General features: G+C 30.9%; 1 protein-coding gene across 3 annotated transcripts in view; it reads left to right on the top strand.

Annotated features, from left to right (window-relative positions):
- The window catches only part of sif (guanine nucleotide exchange factor still life), a 293,884-nt gene that overhangs the window by 238,792 nt on the left and 29,523 nt on the right, over positions 1 to 25,569 (top strand). For all 3 annotated transcript variants that reach the window (XM_076399197.1, XM_076399196.1, XM_076399195.1), the window contains exons 17-21: positions 9,270 to 9,549; positions 14,320 to 14,451; positions 14,515 to 14,697; positions 16,670 to 16,870; positions 22,912 to 23,139. In XM_076399197.1, the coding sequence (XP_076255312.1) occupies positions 9,270 to 9,549; positions 14,320 to 14,451; positions 14,515 to 14,697; positions 16,670 to 16,870; positions 22,912 to 23,139 (1,024 nt within the window). The remainder of the gene's footprint in view (positions 1 to 9,269; positions 9,550 to 14,319; positions 14,452 to 14,514; positions 14,698 to 16,669; positions 16,871 to 22,911; positions 23,140 to 25,569) is intronic.

The following is a 25,569-nucleotide window of genomic DNA, read 5'->3' as shown; positions in this document are numbered from 1 at the left end:
ACATTCTGGTTGTATTGTATGATTTTAATAATTCGGTGTGTTGTTTTGGTAGTATTTTCTGTAGTTTATGAACAAGGCCTTCATGCCAAACCTTATCGAATGCTTGTGCTACATCTAAGAATATAGCTGAGAATGATTTAAAAGTTTAAGAATGTTAAATGTGGCGGCAAAGCAAAAAACATAAAGGAAGGCCTAAAGTATTTGAAAACGAGAAATTGACCACCCAAATTAATCTGAATTCTCATGTGATGTTGTTATATATTTAGTTTCAAACGTATTTCCTTCTTAAGGTCATTAAAATGTATACATACATGCTAAAACAGAATATTCTAACCCATCCGCTCTATTTACCTGACTTTGTTTCTTCTGATGAGTGTTTTTGTTTTCGATCAATAACGCACTGAGCAGCACATATTGATCTATCATAAATAGTATTCAAAATAAAGGATTTTTACGACATACTATACTAACCAACGATAGTAGACGAAACAAAATTATTCCAAACAATATCGAATATTTCGAAAAGGTAAAGCAAAAACTTTTAGCAATTTTACGTCATAACTTGACAATAGGTCAATTAACATCTGTAATTAATTTCTAAAATAAACAGGGCTCTAGATAATTACCGAGGAAAAACATTTCAAATTATATATATTAAGTGACAAAGTTAATTATACTTAAATTAATTTCTTGTTACTAATATAATTCAGATCTATCAGTATTTAAATGTTATAATATTTAATATAATGAAAAATTCTGATATTTTCTGTAATATAATGGAAAATTTTCACTACAAAATTTATAAATGGAAACTTATTTCTCTGATATAATCAATGTCGCCCTATTAAAAATGATGGCTATTTGCATCATATTAATCCGTTCTGTTCGGACTGGCATTTTATTTATGGTTCTCTCACAAAAAGGCTAATAACGATCAGATATTTGCCGATACATTTTTCGACCTAATTACATGTAATGAATTAAAACTGTCTGATTTAATCTTTATTGTCATTTATTTCTGACATTCATTTTGTGACATTTCATATAATATCATGCTTGTATCAAATTTAATATATGAACATGGAAATTTAAACAAATCGGGTAAAGTGTGTAGGCATTTTTTCATTTTAAAAATATTTTTAATCGTTTTCTATAATATTTATGTAACTTTTTACACAATCAGTTTTAACAACTCGTAATAGACTACATCTTGCTAATGACCATGAGGATGTAGACTCTTGAACTAACCCATGACTTTTTAGGCTTGGGATTGTTGTAATAAATACACTATTAATTACCAGTTACAATATGCAACTGAAAACTCTTCTTTCTGCCTCTAAAACCAATGAAGCGCGAGACTTTGGTAGTAGTTAGGATAGGTTATTTAACAATACTTCGAATTTTAACCACTAACTGTCGTTGATAAGCCATTGTCATTCATAAGCTGATGCTTAATATTTCTAAATATTTAACTAAATGAAAAATGTGCTTTTTATCATATACGTTTATGTTTTTGAGGCAGAGCTTCGAACATTCGAACTGGCTTCGAGTTCTATTAACCTTCTATTCTTCAGGTCATCTATTCATCTTTTATCAATGAAGCTTCGTTTCAAGAGTCAATTATGTCAAACAAGACTAAATGGATTTTGTTTCTTAAAATTGTATTTGACAAATATATCTAAGTCACTATAATCTACATATTTAATATGTTCTTCGGCTGTGGCTTGATCATATAATAACTTCTTAATTTCTACTACGATACCGAAGCCAAATATATAGAATATTTCTTCAAGAGTACATGATACAAGAATATTCAAATTTATAAAGAAGTTATAAGAGAAGAATAGGCAAAATAAGAGTTTAGGAGAGTTTGATTTTGGTGTTGGCTGTAATGTTTCTATTTTCTCAACCGTCTCTACAAAGAGAACTATATCGTAAGCAATTCTCGAAGCATCAATATCAATATTAGTGACATTTTACGTCGATGTTTGTAGACTTTCAATATTCGTTCTGTTAAATCGTCTATAAAAACTTTTTGAATATCACAAAAATAATTAATTCTTTCACTTAATCAAATATAAACCTAAATATAAGTTTCTTTGGATATTCAAAAATCCTTATTTCATATTTTATTAAATTATTTGTTGTTTTCATTCGCCTAAATATACAAAAAGGTATTTATATAAAATTAAAATGAAAGTGATACAAGTACCATTAAAAATAAGATCTCATGTATTATTCACAAGACAGTTAATTTTTAATATCATATTTTTAGAATATTATATAATGAATTACTTATTATTCCTTTTAATGTATCTCATATTTTTTTCTTACAAATATTTATATCTCCAAGTTACAATAATAAATTATTAATTAACTTGAGTTTGTAAAATTACACATTGTAAATCTTTTTACAAAGCTTTGAGTGACGTGTTTATTGATTAAAATGTATAAGTCTTATCGACAACTACCCTGAGGTAAACTAAACTGAACTTTACTGCACTTTTTTATGATTTTCCAATTTATTTTGGTTTGTGATTGTTTATTTTTGTTTTAAAAAAAGTGCAGTGGTCATTATAGTTTAAATAGAGGAATTAAAGAAACTAGATATTTCAGCTCCATCGGTTTGTATCTATCGTAAAACAAAGTAAGAATGTGAAAAGTAGAAAATACAGATATACATAAGAAAAACCACTGGATAATATTCAGAATCATGGACAATAACGAAAACATCGCTAAGAAATTTTGTTGTGCTGCTATGTTTAAAGAGATTTTGTCTTTCGAAGCTTAAAGATTCAAAAGCAGTTAATACAATAACATAATACAATAACATGATTTTAACGAAACCAGTCATAAAGTCGGTCTTCAGCCATTGAGAGATAAATATACCTAGGCAAGCTAGCTAAAATGTTTGTCGGAATTAGAGAAAATATTTTCATCAAAAATAGAATAACCATCTGCAATTTTTTTTTTGGATTCCTGAAAGTCAATGAAAAAATGCCGTTTTTATTATTTAGTGCTAAAGAAAATGTATTATCATGTTAAAACTACGTATCAATTCACGAAAAAACTCTATTAAACGAACCTACAAAATCGAGTTGTACTTTATTTTAATTAGTATGGTAATAAAAACGAATAGAAAAATATGTTTCTTTGTCTGCGTCCCTTTATACGTGGAACATTCCAGCTCCGGAACCTTATATTCTGTTGATGGTATTGCCTACACTGCAATTGTTTTCTAGCTGGGAATGTGCTCAAATTTGCTTAACAAAAAAACCATCGTAATCTTAAAATAATGATAAGTACAAAAGCGAATTAAATAAATATGGTCTATATATTAAGTTGTAAAAAAAATAATATACCGTTGGACTTTGCCAACATCCTGTCTACATATATTTCATCTTAATGGACATGTAAATAAACAGAACTTCGGTTATTGAAGTATAAAAAATCCAAAGAATCCAAAATTGCCTAAAATAGCCTTATGTGATGTCAGCTCGAGGAATTACCAGCCCATAATTTTTCGATTAACTTTTGGACGATATTATTTAAAAAAAATAAATTTCCAAATTTGGTACTTTTATGAGTAACAACATTAAACATAAATTTTCTGTTGAGATACGTTGTATTTTCCATCATTAACAGTTAACACTGTTTGTTTAAAATTTCAAGTAATATCACACCAGATCTCTCTGTACCTCTCTATTGCTGTATAACTAAGAAGGAACGATATTAAATTATCTATTATGTAATATATTAGATTTCACAGTCATAAAATATTAAAGCAAGAAAATAGAAGTAAATAGCAGATGTTTTATTAATAAATATTACCTGGTTAAGTTATTAGAGTCATTCTGTTCAAATCTGATGATATTATTCCATTTGCAACGATTATTATAAACAATCAATATCATCATTAGCCAAAAATTAAGCCAAAACAAATATTTTCAGTATAACAATTGAATACGGAATACTAACAGTCTTAATATCCTAAGTTACATGATACTACACCAGTTAAAGATATAATGAAAGAACATTATTGAAATGTCTTATTTTACCATCAATATTCATCAGGCAATTCTCTTTCTCTCTCATTCTCATTTGTTTCTGTAAATATTTTTCACTAATCTAAGCAATGTTAACAAATAAACGCTACACTACCATGAAATGTTGACATATCGTTTGAAGATTAGCGCTGCTAGGCTAGATTTACGAAGGTTAGGATGGCCCCATATGCATAAAATCGTAATGTAGTATTATTTCTAATCAAAGTGAGTAATTTTTTATTCATTTATTAGACTAAGCTCTTAACAAAATAAAAATACTCTACGATTAAGTAAAAGAAAAAACATTAATTGATATTTTAATACTTCTTATTATATTCTTCATTTAATTTCTAAATGGTACATTTTTAATCGATTACATTTCCATTATCGAAGTTTTATAGTATCTATATATAGATCTTTGATCTGGATAATTTATTATGTTGGAAAAGAGATTTAAATATAAAAATCAAAGCCTCTTTATTTAATTTTAGAGCAAAGTAACTCAATATAAGAACAGTTCTTATATTTCGACCTTTTTTATTCTTGAAGTTTTTTCTACTTTCTACTTTATAGAGTCTTACAATACACAATAGGGACCGATTATAGTATAAATGAATCTGTAAATTATAATGTACAATAACAAGTAATGGCATAATTTAACCTATCCGAATATATTAAAATGTGTTAATTTTATGTCGAAAAAAATTAATATTACAAAGAAATAGTATTAAGATATCTTACTTTATCATCAATATTTATCCCTTTTCTAACTCATTCACAATTATTTCTGTGAATGGGTTTCTCCCAAGCAAAGCAGAGGTGGATATTTTAATTAGAATTATATGCGTCCGAATAAAAAAGTATTACGATCAAATTTACAGTTAATATAAGAATAATTAAAAAAATATGTAAACGTTAACATTCATTGAATTTCCTTTAACAGACATTTGTGCATTTTGTTCCCATTACCACGCAAAGCCCCATAGCAGCCATTTTTAAAGTCGCATTACTAAAAGTTATTATTCCGCATACATAGCAGCTGCTACCATTTTTCCATTTTGACTGACACATGACACAAATACGAGGTTTTAGGGAAACAAGTTTCAAAAATATCACATTACACGTAATGTAGTGTTTTTATAAAACAACAAAGCCCAAAAATACAATGCAATATTCTCGAATAAAAATATTTTCTATAAATTAATGTTCTCTGCTAGTAACAACTCAATTTTCTTATGTCGATCTTTTATTATAATAAAAAATATAATGTAATGGAGATTCGAACTTGCAAGATATTGCTCCCAGTTGTAATGTTTTGTAGAAAATGTATATTAATGTTTGACGAACAAAGGAGACTGACACTTTAGAAATTGGAAACGATTACCATAAAAATGTTTGAAACTTCAAGTGCTTCTCTACTATTCCATTTATTGATCAATACGCAATTGAAGAATACAATGAACCGAACTGATTAAATTTAAAGATAAACATGTTCATTATCAACTTGTTTTTCTAGCTATCTTTTTGTATTTTTGTACCAGAAGTTTTTAAAACATATAAGTTGTTAAACGTATTAATATAGAGTATGAATTTAGAGTGCTTTATTTATACCAGTACCACACGAACATTCGATTTTCTTTAGAAGAATGAGATAATACTTAATTGACATTTCAATATTTTTTATATACATTTAAAAATTAAATGATACAGTTTTACTTAATTACGTTCTAGAGGTTTTATAGTAGCTTTTTATAGATCGTTTGATCTGGATAATTTATTATGTTGGAAAAGAACTTAAACATAAAAAATTAAGAAGCTAAATTTTTAAAATTAGATGAGAGTAGCCCAATATAACAAAAGTGTTTTTATCTAGACTATTTTTATTATTGAAAATTCGTTTCTTTTTATGTCTAGTTTACGGAGAATTAAAACGCACACAGTTGATTGATTACATAGCCCGTCCAGTATTGCCAAATTATTGTCACCAGTGTTTTGTTTTGTGTGTATTAAAGAATTTGGCATAAATATGGCAACATGGCCAAGTATCAATATGAAAACATAATATGAAAAAACCGGAGGCATAGTGTGTCTTTTTATTTTTTTACAATATAACATATGCTATATATTGCGTGTCCCTGGTTGCTCGATTTGATTATGTTTTATTTTAAACGTGAACAAGTATTTAATCACGTGAATAAAATCGACAATACCGTTCAACAAGATTCCACTTCCTTTCATTAAAATTAAAGAGTTTTAAAGTTAATTAAAAAATTCATATTTTACCGCCTACGCATTTCATAATTTACAGGCATACGAATCACCTTTTATAAATAAGAGCTAATTGATTATTTACCAAATCATGTTTGTATTTTGCGGGTACTTTTTTATTTGTGAGCTCGAAACATATTCATTATTTTTAAAATCTCATATAAGGGGGAGTTTATTATTAACTTTACCAAAATTTTGTATATATTATTTCTCAATAAATTATAATTTTTAGCTTATAAGTTTTATTTCTCTACTTGTATTTTTAATTGTATACAGTGCTTATTATAGATCAATTCAGTAAAGCTCTGATCTGATGTGTAGTTGACAGAACTATATGGTTTTTGGATAATACCCTTCAATGTTTTTGTTAATATTCCATGCCATTCTAACTATTAATTTACAAGTTAGAGTATAAGTAATTGCAATAATATGCCTGTATGTAAAAAACATTAAAAAATATGCAAACCATCTCAAAAACTAATAGTCACTAACCTTTTTAAATTATTCTATAAAATTGCATTTTATTTAATATGCATTAACCGTTAATCACCTTAATATTTATCAATTCTTTAAAATGGTAGCCATTCATAATTTCTTATATTATACAAATTATGTAATTAGTTTCATTTTAACTTATGCATACTTTCATTACTTCAATTATATATTCATATAACATTTATCTTTTATCCATATTTATTACCTAATATATATTATATTGAAAAATAATAAATACACGAGGGTGACTAAAAGAATAATTTCTTTAAGTAAATTTTGTAAATAAAGTTGCATAGATCTTTGCTTATTTATCCCACTCTTCGATCTTTATAAGAGTAGCTATTATTATTAGCTATTATTTTCTGTATTTTATGTAAATCTGCAATCTCACCCTTGTGGGTAACTCTCTTTAATTTTCCTCCTATAATTTTCATTCATCTACTTCTTTCTCTTTTGTCTTTCATGTCCTACATGAAAACTAATAACTTACCAATAAATAATGAATTAAGCATCTATGAAGCTATTTATAATTGTTTATATTCTTTGCAACATTCATTTTAACACTTGGTGTACAAATTAACGTATCTTTTACCTGCAATATTCTTAGGTTAGTGTTTTTTGTTAGAAATGCACTTACTAACAAAACTGAAATGATTCATACTAAATACTACTAAAATTTTCTGAAAAATCTTAATAAACCTTAGAATAACCTCTAGTAAAATGATATATTATGTCGTCAGAACCATATTAATTACTCTCAGTTCTTAAGGAAGAACAATTTTTCTTAGCTGTTCTCTCTTCACCAAGCATCAAAGTATATCAAAATCTGCTGGCGAAAATCTAAATATCTGGAAAACACAGAGTCTATATGATTCTTGTTATTCTCAAATTTTGTTAATCATTGTTATCTCATTAATTTGTTGTAATGTAACTTTTCATAATCATACTATTCTTAATAGTTTTAAAGTTTTCATAACTCTAATAGTTCCCAAAATACGGGGGTAACCGAAAATAACATAAAATCTTAAGCAACGCTGCTTAAAATTAAATAGCTTCGGTTAATAGTGATTTAACAAGCTCACTTTTAGATATAAAATTTAGAGATCTGCCCATTTAAAATTTCTCTATCGGCATTTTGCGGGTACAGCGCTACCAAATTTACATACATCAAAAACGACTAATAATATGCCGTATAAGAGTTGGAGAAAATAAGTCCTAAAATATTTGTTTATATATTTTGAGTTGCCGAATTTACATATATGTAGCGAGTAGTACTCAAAAATTTTAGGAAAGCGGAAAAGCTATAATTGCTTCCAAACATCAAGTAATCTAAAGTTTAACAACATATGTACCATACCTGCGAATAGTTAAATGTTCATGCCAAACCTGACAACGGTATTTGACATCCCAAAGATAAAACTCGCGGATTCGTATCCCGCCTTGGCGAAACTCAGTACGCTGCGGGCGCCCCAAGTTCCTGAAATATATAGGTTAAAGTCGATTCCAAAACTTAAATTTAAATATACTTCGGTTTCGGATTTCTTGGGTTTCGGCTGCCTCATATTTATCTTAACTTTAGACACTTTCTTACTTTGGGTTAATGTGTTTATTTAATCGGTAATAAATTTATCTTCCAAAGCTATTATAGATTAAATAAAACTTTGTTCTAAATAAGATTCATATCACGCAGAATAATAATGCAAAACAATAATACCACACTATTTAAATTCTAATAGTATTCTCCTTCATGTTCATCCCTAAAGACCTTTGTGAGTCTTGAAACACATCTGTGAAACTAACTTTTAATTCCTTAAAATAAAATGAAACATAGGGTTTTCTAAAATTCTATTTATATAGACTTTTGGTGTATTGTTTTATAACAGGCCTTTTCATCAGATACAGAACACCTTGGCAGCTTTATCTGCCTGATGTCTGCCTTAATTTTGATCGTTAGAGAAAAAAATAATGAAAGAAAATTAACTGTAAAAACTGTACATTTCTAATGATCAATTTTAAATGTGCATTTATCAGAAAGTATCCACAATATGCTCAAAGGCAGGATGAGATTATTTTGCTGTACAACAACGCGTATCATACAGCAAAAGCAATCGAAAAAGTGATGAAATCTCTTGCACGGGAGATTTTATCGCACCTGTTGTGCTTTCCAGACCTGGCTCCATTATATTGCTGTAACATTTAAAAAAAGTTCGGTTTTTTTATGTCGCATCAGTGAAACAGCTATATATCCGCATATTTTGACATATCCTCTTAAAGTAATATTCTTAAGCAGAAGAAAACGCCCCACACATGATGAATGTTGTATTATTACTGTATTTATAACTGTATTTCTTAGATGAGTTCGGGTAAAACTACAATTGAAAGATGTATGACCAACGCCAGCTATTATAGTAAAAAAATCTAGCCTAGGAAACAACTTCAATGTATTCCTTTTTTTTGCAGATTCCTCAGTGTAAAGAAATGGCTGTTACGCAAGAAACACCAGATCGAACTGGCCCGGAAACGGGGATGGAAAGGTTATTGGGTGTGTCTGAAGGGGACGACGCTACTGTTCTATCCGTGCGACTCTAGAGAAGGCAGAAGCGTGGAGGCCGCTCCGAAACATCTAATTATCGTGGATGGAGCCATTATGCAACCGATCCCGGAACATCCCAAGCGGGACTTCATATTCTGTCTCAGCACGGCGTTCGGTGACGCCTATCTCTTCCAAGCGCCTTGTCAGGTAATATGCACCCACTTGTTTAACGTGCAGTAGTAATTAATTTGCCGCTACTGCATTTACATGAAAACATAAATTCGATAATTATGACAAATAATCGCCGAGAATATTTGATCGACCTAAATCTAAATCTCCGATAATTTTATCATAAATAAAGGATAAAAAATTGTTATATAGATCAATTTATAAAATCTAAATAAATTACTGAAAATATAATTGTTGAAACCGTGGGTAATTTTATTCTAACCTAACTTTTAGGGATTCAGTTTAATAAAAAGAACAAACCTAATACCATCAATCAGATCAAGATACAAACAAAAACACACAATTTGTCTTTATGATAACTTAAATCCAGGTATATAATTAGGAGAACCCATCGGCCCTATCTCAGTCTCTGGTGAAATAATGTTTATACATGTCACTGCTGTATTTTTTATTAACTGCACCTCACTACACAACACTACACAAGATCAGATGGTCTTTTGAGTCTGTATCCTGCCCTGGTGGTATCCAAAAGTTGCAATACTTAAATATTCTCATGAGAATGGAGTCTTTCCTCATGCCCCCTTGCAATTCTCTTGATTTCTTGACTGGCTGTGGGTACCTGAAGGTCTCGATGTAGGTAGTCAGTCCCGTAGTATTTGGGTGCACCCACAATACATCTCAGGACTTTGCTCTGAAAAATTTGTATTTTGTTTATGTTACTCTTTGCAGAAAATTCCCAAAATTGAACTCTGTATGTCCATATAGGTTTCAGTATTTGCTTATATAATAGCAACTTCTTACGTACTGATTATTGTGGTTTTTCTTCCAATTAGCCATTACATTTTCCTATATTTCAATTCCACTTCTTTTTTATATGTTCCTTCCAGCGAAGTTTTGCATCAAGATTGATTCCGAGATATTTAGCATTGTTGCTATATGGAATGATAGTATTATTAAATGTTATTGATGCTTGTACGGTCTGATTGTAGGTGAACTGCACATGTACAGATTTACTTTCGTTAATTTTTATTTTCCAAGCTTGTGTCCAATTATTTATATTGTCACTGCCTGTTGTAATTTTCGTGTGGCTTCTTCACTATTGTTTCCGACAGCTATAATAGCAGTATCATCAGCAAATGTAGCCACCGTAATTTTCTCCATTTGTGGTATATTATAAGTGTAGAGTAGATAAAGCATTGGCCCCAGTACACTTCCTTGTGGTACACCTGCTTTAGCTTATTTTATTGTAGACTAAGTTTCTTCTTGTTTAACTCTAAACATTCTGGCTATAACCTACGGTTTTAGTAGTTAGTAGTTTAGGCTGAGCATATTTTTTCCTTTCGTAGGAACCAGCAGATAAGAAGGATTATTAACGCTATTTCATGTCCTAAGCCTCCGCTCTGTGAATTCTAATTTTCGTGTTCGCACATAGCCACAAAAATCAGTATAAGAATATTTGTCAGACCTGAGATTCTATAATTAATGACTAACGCAAGATTTAATAAAATGTTTAATGCCTGATGAAGCTGTAGCATGGGTATCCTTTCATTGTGTTCTTTACAACTTTCTCGTTAATCACAAATTATTGCACACAAGTACATAATTGACAATTTGTTGCAAAATTACTACAAGTTTGGTGCTCGAATGTCTCTCAAGAAAGATTTTCTGAATTCAGATCTTGATTTTTCCCACAAAACTTCGGTGACACGAGCGGTCGGCAAGGATAACGGCTACACCAGAATATAGCCAAAAATCTAAAGGCAACGCCAAGGATTTTGGAACGAGGCCATGATGACCGATCACTGTCGTACCCTAATGCGTGAAACAGATCCCAGGCAGTACAAAATATTCAGTTTAATATATGTTCACTTCTAATCTATACTTTTAAAATCAGTAAATTGCCATTAAGGGTCAAAAATACTACAATTTAGTGAATATATAAAGAACTAGAACCAATTTTATAAACTGTTTGATTGGGCTGAGCTAATTAGAACTCGCCACCACCCCTAATTTTTTTTGGTTGCTCAGTTCCAAAACCGTGTATACTTGTGTTATCAGTTCTATAACAAACTTATATATAACGATTCAAAAAAGGCGATTTCAAACGTAAAAACTAATGTGCTGAGAAAAACTTAGATTTAACGTGTGAACTGACTGCTGCCAACGCAACTTCAACATCATCGTTAATCCCATCCATAATTTCAAACATTCTCCGGCAAGTTTCCCCACTATTGGTCATTGGTCAGTCATAACCGTTATAGCCTTGAGTACTTTTAGCCTTCCATCTTTCAAATGTCTTTGATCTTGATCCGTGCCTTTTAGGAGTTGCTTGTTGCATGTTCCAACCAAAAGATCGATTTCACCACCGAAGTATTAAAATAATTAATTCACCTTCCATTTATTTTCAACACAATATCAAAAAAGAAAAACGCAGAATTAACCTTAAACATCGAATTTGAAACAATTCAAGCTCAAGTTTATAGATGTCAGACTCTAACATCAATCAATATAATTGTTATTGTACATGTTATGAAATAAGTACACATAAATATATAAGTCTGTAACAAATTATTAGCAATACATTTCTACTGTAGAGCGGAATAAATCAAACTCTAATTTTTAATTATTTAAATCAAATCACTATTATAACAATTATATATTTATGATGTTTTTATTTTAACAAGGCTCCCTAAATCATTGTTCAATATGATGTTCTTAAAGTGGTTAAATTTATCTTTCCCAGCCTAAATGTTATCATATATTTTGTCAATTATTTTCTCGTTATTTATAGCCTATCTTCCCCATATAAGAGATATATCTCCCGTTAAAGATCATTATTATATAATATCCCTGATATATCCCCATATTATTCCTTCCGACTGTACGGATTTCAGTCAGTAAGTAGATATTCAACGATTTCGAGATTACTGGTAGAGGAAATCCTCCATCTCCGTAATTTAATTTTCATACAAGTCGAGTGCTCTTTTAGAGTTTAGAGTTTGTAATTAGAATGATACTAAGCATGTGTAAAATAGTCATTGTGAGAACACAAAGTTGTTAGGTTTTATCAGTAATATTTAAATCAATAAATTAAACTTTCTAATTGTCTTCTATTATTTTATTTAGTTTCTGCTTTCTATTTTTCAATTCAAGCTTGTTTATAGCAATGTAGAGAAAACTAACATAACCGAGATTAAAAGTCAACCATGACAAGCACAATTATGCATAATTTTATGATATTTCCTTAATCATTTAACGAAATTTTAATGACAGGTTCTCAGACATGTTACCAGTTATTTATTTATTCCTAAAAAAAAATATTTCCCAATGCTTTGGATGGTTATAATTGTGAATATGTCAGCACTGTAACAACTAATTTTTGAGATCTTTCTGTCGCTGATAACTAAGAAATTCGGCTTATCTAAATCTCACCGAGAAAATAGATTACTACATCTTGGTAACTCAACTATGATAAGTTTGTAATTGTCTCGAGCTTATTCACTCTCAAAACCTTAAAGTACATTTATTCCCACAAGTTTGCAAAAGAATCGGGCATTTGCCATATAGATTCTTTCTCACTGTGGATACAAACAGCAATTAACAAACGATTTAATCAAAATTCAAACCAGTTTGAATAATATCTCATCAATATACTCAAAATTAAACTATATATTCTAGAAAATGTACATGAAATACAAAGAAAGGATATTCTCTGATACATGTGGCATTAAAGTGGCTATTTAATATTCGTTCAAATTATTTAGAAATGCTTATAGCGCACACTGACATCAATTATATTTAAAATATAAAAAACATAAACACATAAATGAGATGCTTAATTCTACATGTTTCTCTACGATCATATTAGAAGTGAAGTCATTCATTTAAGATACCTCACTCAGTACACAATTGAAGAACAAATTCAAAGACGCAGGTTACAATAGCTGTACAGGTCTGCATGTCGGTAAAATGAAAAATGAATGAATTTCTCACAGGCCTCTGTGACGAAATCGACCTTTTGGGTGGAAAATACAACAGTTCATGAACAAGATTAAGATATTTAGTGAAGAATGTTTGAAGTCCTGCGACTTCAACAGCAGCATATTGATTGAGAAGTAGATAACTATAAGCAACAAATACGTGCCAATATTTCAACAAGTCATTCGAATTATATTAATTAGATAATATAAAAATTACATTATTAACACAAACTTTGTAGTCTTAGATACAATGATTAAAAAGAATTCCATAAGTTAAGTAAATATTACCTTATGATGTTGAAACATACTACTGAAGCTCAACAATAGCTTAACAAAGTTTATAAGGACAATATATATATAATAGAAGGAATTGTGTTTTTCATTTCTGCGCAAACATCACATTTGGAAGATTGTGTATCGAAAAACAGTGTACAATTTTTAGAAAAAAATTGTTCAGTTAATGTGAAATCTTATGTCTTATGCATTGTAAATCGCCTAAGTTTTTATATATGTATACATTATTTTTTTTTAAATATATATTTCACCGAAATGTATCCCCATATAAAACAAATAAGTATATTTCTTTGTATTCTTATGGAACATATAACATATGTCGACATTGATAAATCCAAAAAACTGATGATGAATCGAATATTAATATCGATCAATCAGCCACGTGGAGCTCTAAGATCGACCTTCTCTACGGGCTTCAAGATATTAACATCGATTACAGAACGAAAAATATAAAAAATATTTGAAATATTTGTTTTTATATTCACGTTAACATCGACAATTTAACATTTTTCAGATTGAGTTAGAAAATTGGGTTAACAGCATCCACAGCGCGTGTGCTGCCGCGTTCGCACGTCATAGAGGAAAGACCGGTACGCTCCATCTTCTCCAAGAGGAAATATTCAGATTAGAAAAAGCAATAGAAACGGTAAAATTATCACCAGCAGGATTTAGCGTTAATTTTAACGGTTATTGTATGCATTTACTACAGGATTACAAACTGAAACATATGGCGGAGATGCAGCAATCGGTAGTAGTGGAAATGGACGCTCGCCAGCAATTATCGAATCAAGTAATGCAGTGGGAAGAAAATCTGGAGCGACTGCATTGTGAACAATTCAGACTACGATGCTATATGGCGAGTTTACAAAGCGGAGAACTACCAAATCCAAAAGTAAGTTTAAATATAATAAATAGTGATGTAACAGTTATTTATTGGCGCTCATAATATTGTTAAATGAATTTATTGATTATTATCTACCTAATAGTAATAGTAATAATAGTAGTAGGTAATCTTTTTCTCATTTCATTATAGTAGCTGCGACAGTTTCTTTAAATTCCAACTATTCGTCTACAAGTTTTGAATTTTGTATGAAGCACATACCACCTGCTGAAAGTTTAAAAATAGAAACCTTTTATCATATATAACTTTTAACCTTATATAAAAGATTTCCCACAGCTACTGTAAGATATAAACAGTAGTGTCACCAACGCCAACAATCCAATGTCCTCTCAATAATTCCCTACCCTTCCCAGTCCTAATATATGCCCTCGAGTGGCCCAGATACCTTCTTCTATCCAAATAACTACAGTCACAGAATAAAAGAATACACAAAGGAACCAAACAAAATCAAGAATTCTCTTTGTTGATAATATTGCAATGACCATCACAACAGAATTGATAATTGATAAAACAGCGCAAAATTTAATTAATTAATTAATTAAAGCAGTATCCATAAGTGAAAATATAATTTGCATTATAATATTAGAACTCTAGGAGATAAAATACCTTGATCTAAGTCTTAATATAAGGAAAATGAGCAGATGTTTGATATCCTCCAACTTTAATCCTTTTAATACTTTTAATATCAAGGATAAGTTAATGTTGCTGTTATTTGGAGTTAGAAAGCCTTCGGGCTGAAATATAGATGTAGGTAATTCTAATAAATATTATTAAATTATTCTTAATAAAGGCATTAGGTTTCTTTAACTTCCTCTACACTTCTTTTACAAGTTTTGTATGAAGCCCAGTCGATATGCTGAACGTTTAAGAAAAGAAACGTTTTATCATGTTTACGCCTGATTTCTACTTCGATATTTCCCATGACAACAATAGGCACTTACATTTACGAACAACATTTTCTCCAATAAGGAGAATCATTAAACACGTCTGTTTTTTGTCGTTTCCCATGGCAAGTAAAATTCGGTAGTGAAAATTCAAAATAACAATCGAACATTGCATCTGTACGGAACTCTTTCGTAAATATATGTATTGTAACTAGTAATGCTAGTATTAGGGGCTTGCAAATATTATACCATCATTTTATAACTTTTCCCATTTTACGGACAACATGGTGATGCTCGTTTGGATGAAACCCAATATTCAATCAATTTTCGCAGTAATTCAGCATTTTAAGGTTCAATTCCTACCAAGACATGTTGCATCAATCTAAACAATCAGAATGCGCTGCGTCTAGTGAGACGAAATAGCTCGGTGTGGCAGATCTTCCCATTCAAGCTGCAACCGCATAGACTGCATAACTCTTCTAACATATGTCCAAACATTGTCTTTATCATTGTTAATTAAATCTCTTCAAACTGTTTTCTCATCGTGTGAAACAAAATTTTCTTCGAATTAAACGATTAAAAGAAGAACTAATAGCGTATTTTGATGATCTTCCAGATAAAAAGATTATTAGAACAACAATTAGAAAAAAAATTCAAACGATAAAATTAGGCTTTCCTATTGAACGACGTCACTTATTAAAGAATCCCAGTATTTCAGATATATTCAGTTATCGTTGTATAAACTTAAACACAAACTTGCGAGACAAACATATTAAACAATTAAATTTATTCACTACTAATGATTTCAAATAATATTGAAATAAGTTTATTAATCTGAAATACCGAATACTGTCCACACTTGAACATCTCTAAATAATAATTTCTCACAAAATAACTGCTCTAATTAGCTCTACATATTGATATCAAACTGTACAATCTGCTCATGATCCGAATACAAATTAATTATAAAAATATATAAGGGACGATGTTTTTTTTCAAAAGTGTTTACCGGACCTAATTAACTGTAAAACCATTTATTCTTGTATATGATTTTTTCCTAATACGTGTTTCCTTTACAGTCCCTGCTCACCCACGTTTCAAGGGCAACGAAGAACACTCTTAATAAATTAGGAGTGTTTACCGTATCCTCATTCCACGCTTTCATTTGCGCTCGAAGCCCATCCCTCTTAAATAATCTCTTAGCTGGAAGAGGAGCCACTAAGAGGAGACCTCCGCTGTTGTCGAGATCAAACAGCGGTTCCAGTCGGCGATCTTTGCAGGTAAGACATCAAATTCCACAAATTATTTTTGTAAATTTATTCTTTATAGTTCCTTTTTTCATTCTATTAACATTAATTTACGTCCTAGTGACTGATGAAAATATGTCTTTAATGTTTACGCAATACTTATCTAAAACATAATTTTAAGGAATTAAAGAAAACAGACACAAAATTAGTTTTTTTATTCAACATAATTCCCTTCAAGGTTGATAGCGACCCTACAACTTTTCTATCCCATTTTTGTAGTACGATTCGTCCGATGCTTCCAAATAGGCATCAGTTTCGGCAATCACCTATTCATTCGAGAAAACTTTCTTCCCAGCGAGCATTTGGAGAATACGGTGGATGAGGAAGCAATTCGAAGCCCAATTCATGGATTCTTACCATCGTTTTCACTGCCTTGTGACATTGTGCATTGTCTTGGTGAAGCAGCATTTTCTTTTCTTCAAATGCGGCCGTTTTTCGACGATTTCGTCCTTCAAAAGGTCCAATAACGCTATGTAATAGTCGCTGTTGATGGTTCTACCTTTTTCGAGGTACTCAATGAAAATTACTGCATGCGCATCCGAAAATACAGACGCCATAATCCTGCCAGCTGATTGTTGCGTTTTCCCACACTTTGGAGCAGGTTCATCGTGTGCAATCCACTCGGATGATTGTCGATTGGACTTGGAGTGAAATGATGGAGCCATGTTTCATCCATTGTCACATATCAATGCAAAAACTCGGGTTTATTACGCTTGATCATTTTCAAACACTGCTCCGAATCATCAACTCGTCGTTGTTTTTGGTCAAAAGAGAGCTCGCGCGGCACCCTTTTTGCACAGAGCTTTCTCATACCCAAATATTCATGAATGATATGATGTACAGGTTCCGTTGAGATCTTTAGAGTTTCTGCTATTTCATTTGATTTGAATTTATGCTTATTAAAAATTATTTTGTAGATTTTTTTAATGGTTTCGTCGATAACAACCTCTTTTGGGCGTCCACTGCGTTCACCGTCTTCGGTGCTCATTTCACCACGTTTAAACTTAGCATACCAGTGCTTGATGGTTGACTTCTCTGGACAGTATACGGAAACTCGGCATCAAGCCAATTTTTAGCTTCAACTGTATTTTTTCCTTTCAAAAAGCAATATTTTATCAACACGCGCAATTCCTTTTTACTATTTTTTTTCAACAAAAGTTGCTTCACTCAAAATGCTATAATTCACAAACTTTTGATCCGACAGCTGTCAATTTTTTACACGCGTTTTTTGAGGGTTACGACTAACTAAAAACATATGGATTTAATTCCAGTAGCGCCATCTATGTGTCAGATCCGGGAATTTTCAATTAACCTTTATAATAGAATCATCAAAACTTTTTAGTTTTACCAAAATAACCCTGAAATTATAGTCGGTAGCACGTTAACTTTAAGGGAGCCTCATCCATACTTATCACAATTGGTGGATTCAGAGTATTGAATATATACTGTCTGTATTGGGTTCTACTATCGGATCTTTAAAATTTTCGTCACAAATGTCAAAGCATCATCTAGCATACGAGTCGAAATAAGCTATCGAAGCAAGTTATATCAGCAACAACGTCATTATATTCACGTCAGAATGAATTTTGCATCTACAGCAGACAGGTTTTGGTAAATGGCAAAATACAAGAAGCATTTTTAAAGCAACGAAAACAACACATTCGAATGCCACATAGGCTTATCACAAAATCAGTATGGAAATTTAAAGAAGCAACAAATTGCCTGTTTTTAATGTAAAGATATAAAACATCAAAACTCGTACGCTCCGTGTACCGTAAAGCTACACACTGTTACTTACATATCGTCTATTCAAAGTTATTTTGTACATACGTCATCTTATTTTGTGACGTCAAATCGATGTTCTTGTCAAAATTCTAATCTAAATAACATAATTGAACAAAAAATTTATCAAATATATTTTATTTTAACGCTATAGTACATCTAAAAACTATAATTAATTATACACCCACAATAGTTTATAGGTTAGAGTTACAATCCCTTATCACTATTGCTTTCAAGAATTTTGCATACCTCTGACTACCAGGCGACTTTGACAGGCTCAATCGTTTACGCGTTCGAACTAATCAGACAGCATTGTGTCTCTTTTTAACATAATTCAATTACGTTCAGCAACGTTTTCTTTTGAATTATTCTATTTTGTTGAGTTCGACATTATCTTAAAAAAAACTATGAATAAATTATTGGCACAAATATCCATGTCTAACCATATCCAACATTTTGAACTCGTTAAAATTAAACTCGTAATGTAAATAACGGAATATTATCGGTGAAGAGGAATAGTGGGTGATAACCTACGAATATTAAAAAGGATTGTAGTCAAACCGCATAAAACTACAGCGGCAAAAATGACAGCCGAACTCAAAATATTTCAGTAATATTGTTTCAACAAAAACAGTGCGAAAACAAATGCCAATTTGCAAAAGAGTGGTGCAACGACTATAAAACTTGGAAACTTTGGATTGGAAGAATGGGGTATGATCAAGTGAATCATCGTTAACATTGTTTTCTACAAACGGCCTGGTTTATGTTTGGAGAACCCAAAAAGAATCCTATGATCCGGTTTGTCTGCTTCCTCTAATCACGTACGATGTAGGTTCCGTTGTGATTTGAACGTCATTCTCGTTGTATAAGCTGACACAAACTGGCCGGATTACTGTGAATTAATATATCACCTACTTAATGATGAAGTTTTTACTATAACTAGTATATTGTGGTCAAACACTGCGATAATCCAAGGCAATAAATATGCCCAAACACACCACTAAAAGAGTCATAATTAACAGCCAGTATAGTCCTCAGACTGCAAGAAAATTGAACTGTTCTAAACATTTGTAGGCAGGATGCAAAGCATGAGAGGTAGATTTCCATTTCCAAAATTATTGAACTATTAAAAATTTATATTATTCCACGAAAAATTGCAAGTATTTTATAATAAATATGCCCATGCACACCACTAAAAGAGTCATAATCAACACCCAGTATAGTCATCAGACTGCAAGAAAATTGAACTGTTCTAAACACTTGTAGGCAGGATGCAAAGCATGAGAGGTAGATTTCCATTTCCAAAATTATTGAACTATTAAAAACTTATATTATTCCACGAAAAATTGCAAGTATTTTATAATAAATATGCCCATGCACACCACTAAAAGAGTCATAATCAACAGCCAGTACAGTCATCAGACTGCAAGAAAATTGAACTGTTCTAAACACTTGTAGGCAGGGAGAGGTAGATTTCCATTTTCAAAATTATTGAACTATTAAAAACGTATATTATTCCACGAAAAATTGCAAGTATTTTATAATAAATATGCCCATGCACACCACTAAAAGAGTCATAATCAACAGCCAGTATAGTCATCAGACTGCAAGAAAATTGAACTGTTCTAAACACTTGTAGGCAGGATGCAAAGCGTGAGAGGTAGATTTCCAACATTATTGAACTATTAAAAACTTATATTATTCCACGAAAAATTGCAAGTATTTTATAATAAATATGCCCATGCACACCACTAAAAGAGTCATAATCAACAGCCAGTATAGTCATCAGACTGCAAGAAAATTGAACTGTTCTAAAGAGTTGTAGGCAGGGAGCAGAGTATGAGAGGTAGATTTCCAATATTACTGATCTGTTTAAGTACTTATATTATTCCACGAAAAAATGCAACTATTTTAAAACAAATGGTGGCTCAACTCCTTATTAATAAATAAATATTGTGTATACGTCAAGTATTTATATTATTTTGTCCATTATCTGTATCATGTCATAACATTCTCAAAACTATGCAACCCACATAGCAACTCTGAGAAGAACTCCAACGAATGTATTTATATGTCGCATGTATCATTTTTTCTGTCATAATCACCCAAAAAGCATAACGTTCTTCCTTCTTCGAACGAATTACGTAAAAGTTCTAAACTAGATTATAAAAATAATTAATCCGATAAGGTGTTCTCTTAATGTTCTTAACAAAGTCCCCTTTGAGTTCATCCCTTAAAGTTTCGCCATTAAAAAACTCATTTTCGTTTCATCCAATTACGTTTCTTTAAGCGGTATAGATGTAGTTGACAGTCGGGACAATCTAAAAATAAAAGGACGTAGATATTAAACAAGATATTCTGAATTTCTTAGATTACTACCTTATAAGTTTTAGGTTTAATATATAGATAGCACCATCTTCAAATAGTATGTATATATAGTGTATTCAAAGCTTTTTCGTTCATACGTAATCAACATGTTTAATGTATTGCCTACCGCAATTTACAAATTTGTTTTAGAATCGGACAATATTTTCCTTCTCATTTGATTCTAGTTAAAAAGAGACACAATGATGTCTGATTAGTTCAAACACGTAAACGAATGAGCCTGTCAACGTCGTCCGGCTATAAGATGTATGCAAAATTCTTGAAAGCAATAGTGATAAGAGGTTATAACTCTAACCTATAAAGTACTGTGGCTAAATTCAATTTGATAACATTTCTGTTCAATTATTATATTTAAATTAAAATTTTGTTGAATGTCACAAATTTGGATGACGTATGTACAAAATAACTTTTGAGCAGACTATATATTGGCTAACCCTGGCGGGATAAACGTTATGGAGGTTTTGTAATAGAAAAATCTATAGTTACTCACTTTTCTTTAGAGAAGTTCTAAACTGAAAATTCCCCATACCCTATTCAAAAGTATGCCCGAACAATTATATACTCTGGAGTCTTCATTGACTTACCAGCACATTAGCAACTAACATCAAACTAAATTTTACAGTCTTTTTGACTATCCGTATTATCGTAGACTGATTTACCAATCCCATATACGGTATCCTCGGTGCACTCAGAGGGTACTTCTAGCATTTCCATTCTACAATATTCATTTTATATATATATATACTATATATAACTTGGAATAATATTCATTTTATTTAACTAGTAGTTCTATTTTAATACAGAATGTTTTTTGACAGTACAGTGATGAAGTGATCCACAATCCACACAAGAATTTCAATAATGTTTGGTTCGTCATTTCTTTGTTGTCGTCAAATCATTTCTTGAAGGACTGAAATCTGAACTTATGCCAATGTCTAATGAGATATTTATGCCTTCTTCGATAACTAATCAACAAAATAAAGTGGTAACCCTAATAGCTATTCTTTAACTTACATTAGATATGCTTAGTACTATCTTAATTTACAAATTAATTTATTGTTGCTATACTTGATTCAAATAAGCAGGACAAGTGTGGTACAAATGGTGTAATTAGGGTACTTAAGCTAAAGTTGAGACTAACTTATTGTTGTGATTTCCTGTGCATTATACAATACTTTCACTTTTCTGTGATTTAGTAACCTTATTTCAGAATTTAATTTCGAAGATCATATTTATAAACCAATATTTTAATCTTAGATCAAGTTAGGTGTATCTTCCAACTAATCTATAGAGTTCTTTCATTTTAACTCTGATCTACTTTGATTTTTGTCTAATGTTTCCAATGTAATCTACCCTAGAGATGGATGCCAAGGTATTAAATGATACTTAGATTTTTGTCATTTTGTGGCAACGTGAACTTGACAAGGACAAATTTCGAGCTATTAAGTTGTATTTCTCTAGACCTAAGCAGAAATATGTTATAGAGACCGTGAAGTCGGTAAAAGTTCGAAATATTGACCTAAGATACAGTTGATGATACAAAATTATTCACAAAATATAACAATTTAGTTTTAACAAAAAAAAAATAGATATTTTTATATTTGTAAGCAGAATAAATTTACTTTATTAACATTCAGTTTAATGAATATTTCCATCAAGAATAGAGAAGAGAAAGAGTTATTATTAAATAAGGCTAAGAGACGATATTCAAATTATTCTGGTGAGAAGAAGCAGTTGCGGGGCCCCGCCGTTTAGACTATATTACTATCTGATAATTTTCCACTCTAAATTCAGCAGATATTAATTTTTCTTAACCGTCTAATGCAGACCTCTTTCCATAATTGCAGATAAACTCCCGAGAGGAATCAGAAAAAACCGTGAAAGTTGCACTTCCGGACCAGGCCAGCGCCACGGTTTACGTTCGCGAATCGATGTCGGTGGAGGAGTTCTTGGCGAGTGCCTGCGCCCGGAAGAATTTAAATCCCGCCGAACATTTCATCCGAGTGAAGAAAAGAAAGGAGATGGAGGACCATAATTATTTCGTTCCCCACCGCAGTGACCTTATTGAGACATACGTGAGTAGGACACATACGGATCGATATATCGTTCACTTAATACGTGGGTGTTGAGTTCATTCTGTAAAAAATAACGGGAATTCTTTGAGAAGATAATTTTCAAGCATATCCATAGATTCACTTTTTAATTAATTACATCTTACTTTAGATACTAATCTAGTTAAACTGGAGTTAAGAATACACTTATACACTAAACAAGTTCGTGTGGTTGTTAATTAATCGTAAAACTTTGGTATGGTTACGTTGAATTACTAGTTGGTCTGAACCCCATATTTGCACACCATAGGTCCAAATTGCCTTTACAACTGACTGATAACCCAATCTCTTTGATTTCAAGTCAAGTTGAGAGTGTCTTTCGACTAACCAATACGATTGCTTGACTTTGAGTCTAATCCGCTCTGTTTTTTGTCTAATATAATGTTCCTATTTTGACTTAGTATCGAGATATATTCCAAGATATTTGGCTAATTCTGCTTGAGGAATCGAGCATCCGTCAAGTGATATAATTACGCTTTTGTCATTTCGCAGAAACACAAAATTAACATGGACAGATATGGAGCTATATTTTCCAGTCTCCAGGCCATTTGATCTCCAGATCTTGTTGATCGCTACTTGAACTTTTTCTACAGCCTTAGACAGAAATACATATTTTGCCATGATATCAGCAGTATAGGAATGGTTGGAACTTCAGCCGAAATATGTTTAAGTGTTGAGAATGCCTCTTCACGCGAGACTCTAAATTTTCTTTCCAAAAGATATGATTGCAGCAGTAGAGACTAATTCCGCGGTAGCAATTTGCTCCGGTGAAAAGCTTGGGAGACATCTAGGAACATTGCAGGGCAGTATTTATTTTCTTAGAATGCCATTCCTACAACCCCTGTTACTCTGTGCACTCGATCGATTGTCGAGTGGTGATCTCAAAATCCAAACTGGAAATCTGGTTTTTATATATATGGTTTTATACGTTTCCCAAATAATTTTGATATCAAGGAGTTATACTTAACGTTAAATTTTATTTGAGTAGATTTTCTTATCGCCTCTAGCAATTTATGAAGTTAATCATGTCTCTCTCAAATATCCGAAATATATTTGATATATAACATTACCTACAGTAACAAAGAACTAAAGAACTAACACTCACTGAACTTTTTAATGGCTTTTAATTAAATATAATTTCCAATAAGTTTTAATAATCAACTAAGTTTATCAATGAAAATTGTATCAAAAGTATAATGAGTATAATTACTTTCAGAACTGTAACTTCAGAACATCAAATATATGATTTTTATTTACTTTTATGTTATAATTACAAACATGGAATATTAAATAAAATAATACATATTTATATGTGAATTGAAAAGATAACTAACACAATTAGACACTTTATTTTTACAATATAGAATATAAAATTATTGCTTGTATATAATATATAAATTTATTAAATGTGTGTAAATTTGGAGCTGAAAGTGCATTGAACTGAAACAATTTTTTCCAAAATGAAAAATTAATATACCATAGTCGGTACACCACCTGGAACCAATAATAAATATTTCTGTAAATTTGGGATTAATTTTTCTGTGCCACCTAGAATTTTTCATAATTCAAATTTCCCATTCATATTCACAGTCATATTTTGTTGCATAAAGCAGTACTAATATTACGAAATATCTGATAAGTGGATAAATTGATTTCATGAATATTGACCCACCAATATCATAGCAGAAGGCTAGTCTATTTATCTCGAGCCATGAGATAAACAATGATTGAAAACGATCATTCGCCATTAATTTTTCAACAAGAACATAACATAGATATCATATATCCCTCTATAAAAATTTGTCATAGTCCCATAATAACTTTCATAATGTTGGTGACTCTTTACCAACATTTTTGCTTTTATTGTCAGAGCAATGGTAGAACGAGAACCTTCCAGTTTCATGGTTTTTCATGGATAATTCTCACAGATGCTTAAACAATAGTTGTTTAATGAAAATTACATTTAATTATTGTACTAAATATCTTGAGTACCTGCTACATAAAAATATACAAAACAGACATATTTTCTTCATAAATAAATACATCAGACCCGCGATAACGTAAACACGATAATGGAAACATTGTGTTAATTTAAAATACAAAATTCATACATTGCTAATTACTACAATAATTCTAACTACAATAATTAACATTGTTGAAATATTTATTTAGTTTGTTATAAATATGTGTATACGTATTGATCGTTTCTTTTAACAAAAGTGACAATACGATACTTGATTTAAATTACTTTAATATTTTTAACATTTTAAAGCATCAAAACCTTATTTTAGCAATTTCCTAGCGCATTTTCTTTATTACATGTTTTTTTTTCTCTGTCGCATTCGATTTTTGTATCCCTTTTGAGTTTATTCTATTTTCTGAACGACATGAAGT

This window comes from Rhynchophorus ferrugineus, unplaced genomic scaffold (assembly GCF_030347505.1).
Source record: "Rhynchophorus ferrugineus isolate W39M unplaced genomic scaffold, kcgeb_rfMv2 rfM3, whole genome shotgun sequence".
NCBI lineage: Eukaryota > Metazoa > Arthropoda > Insecta > Coleoptera > Curculionidae > Rhynchophorus > Rhynchophorus ferrugineus.
Note: the sequence above shows the minus strand (reverse complement) of the source record. Positions and strands in the feature narration are given on the sequence as shown.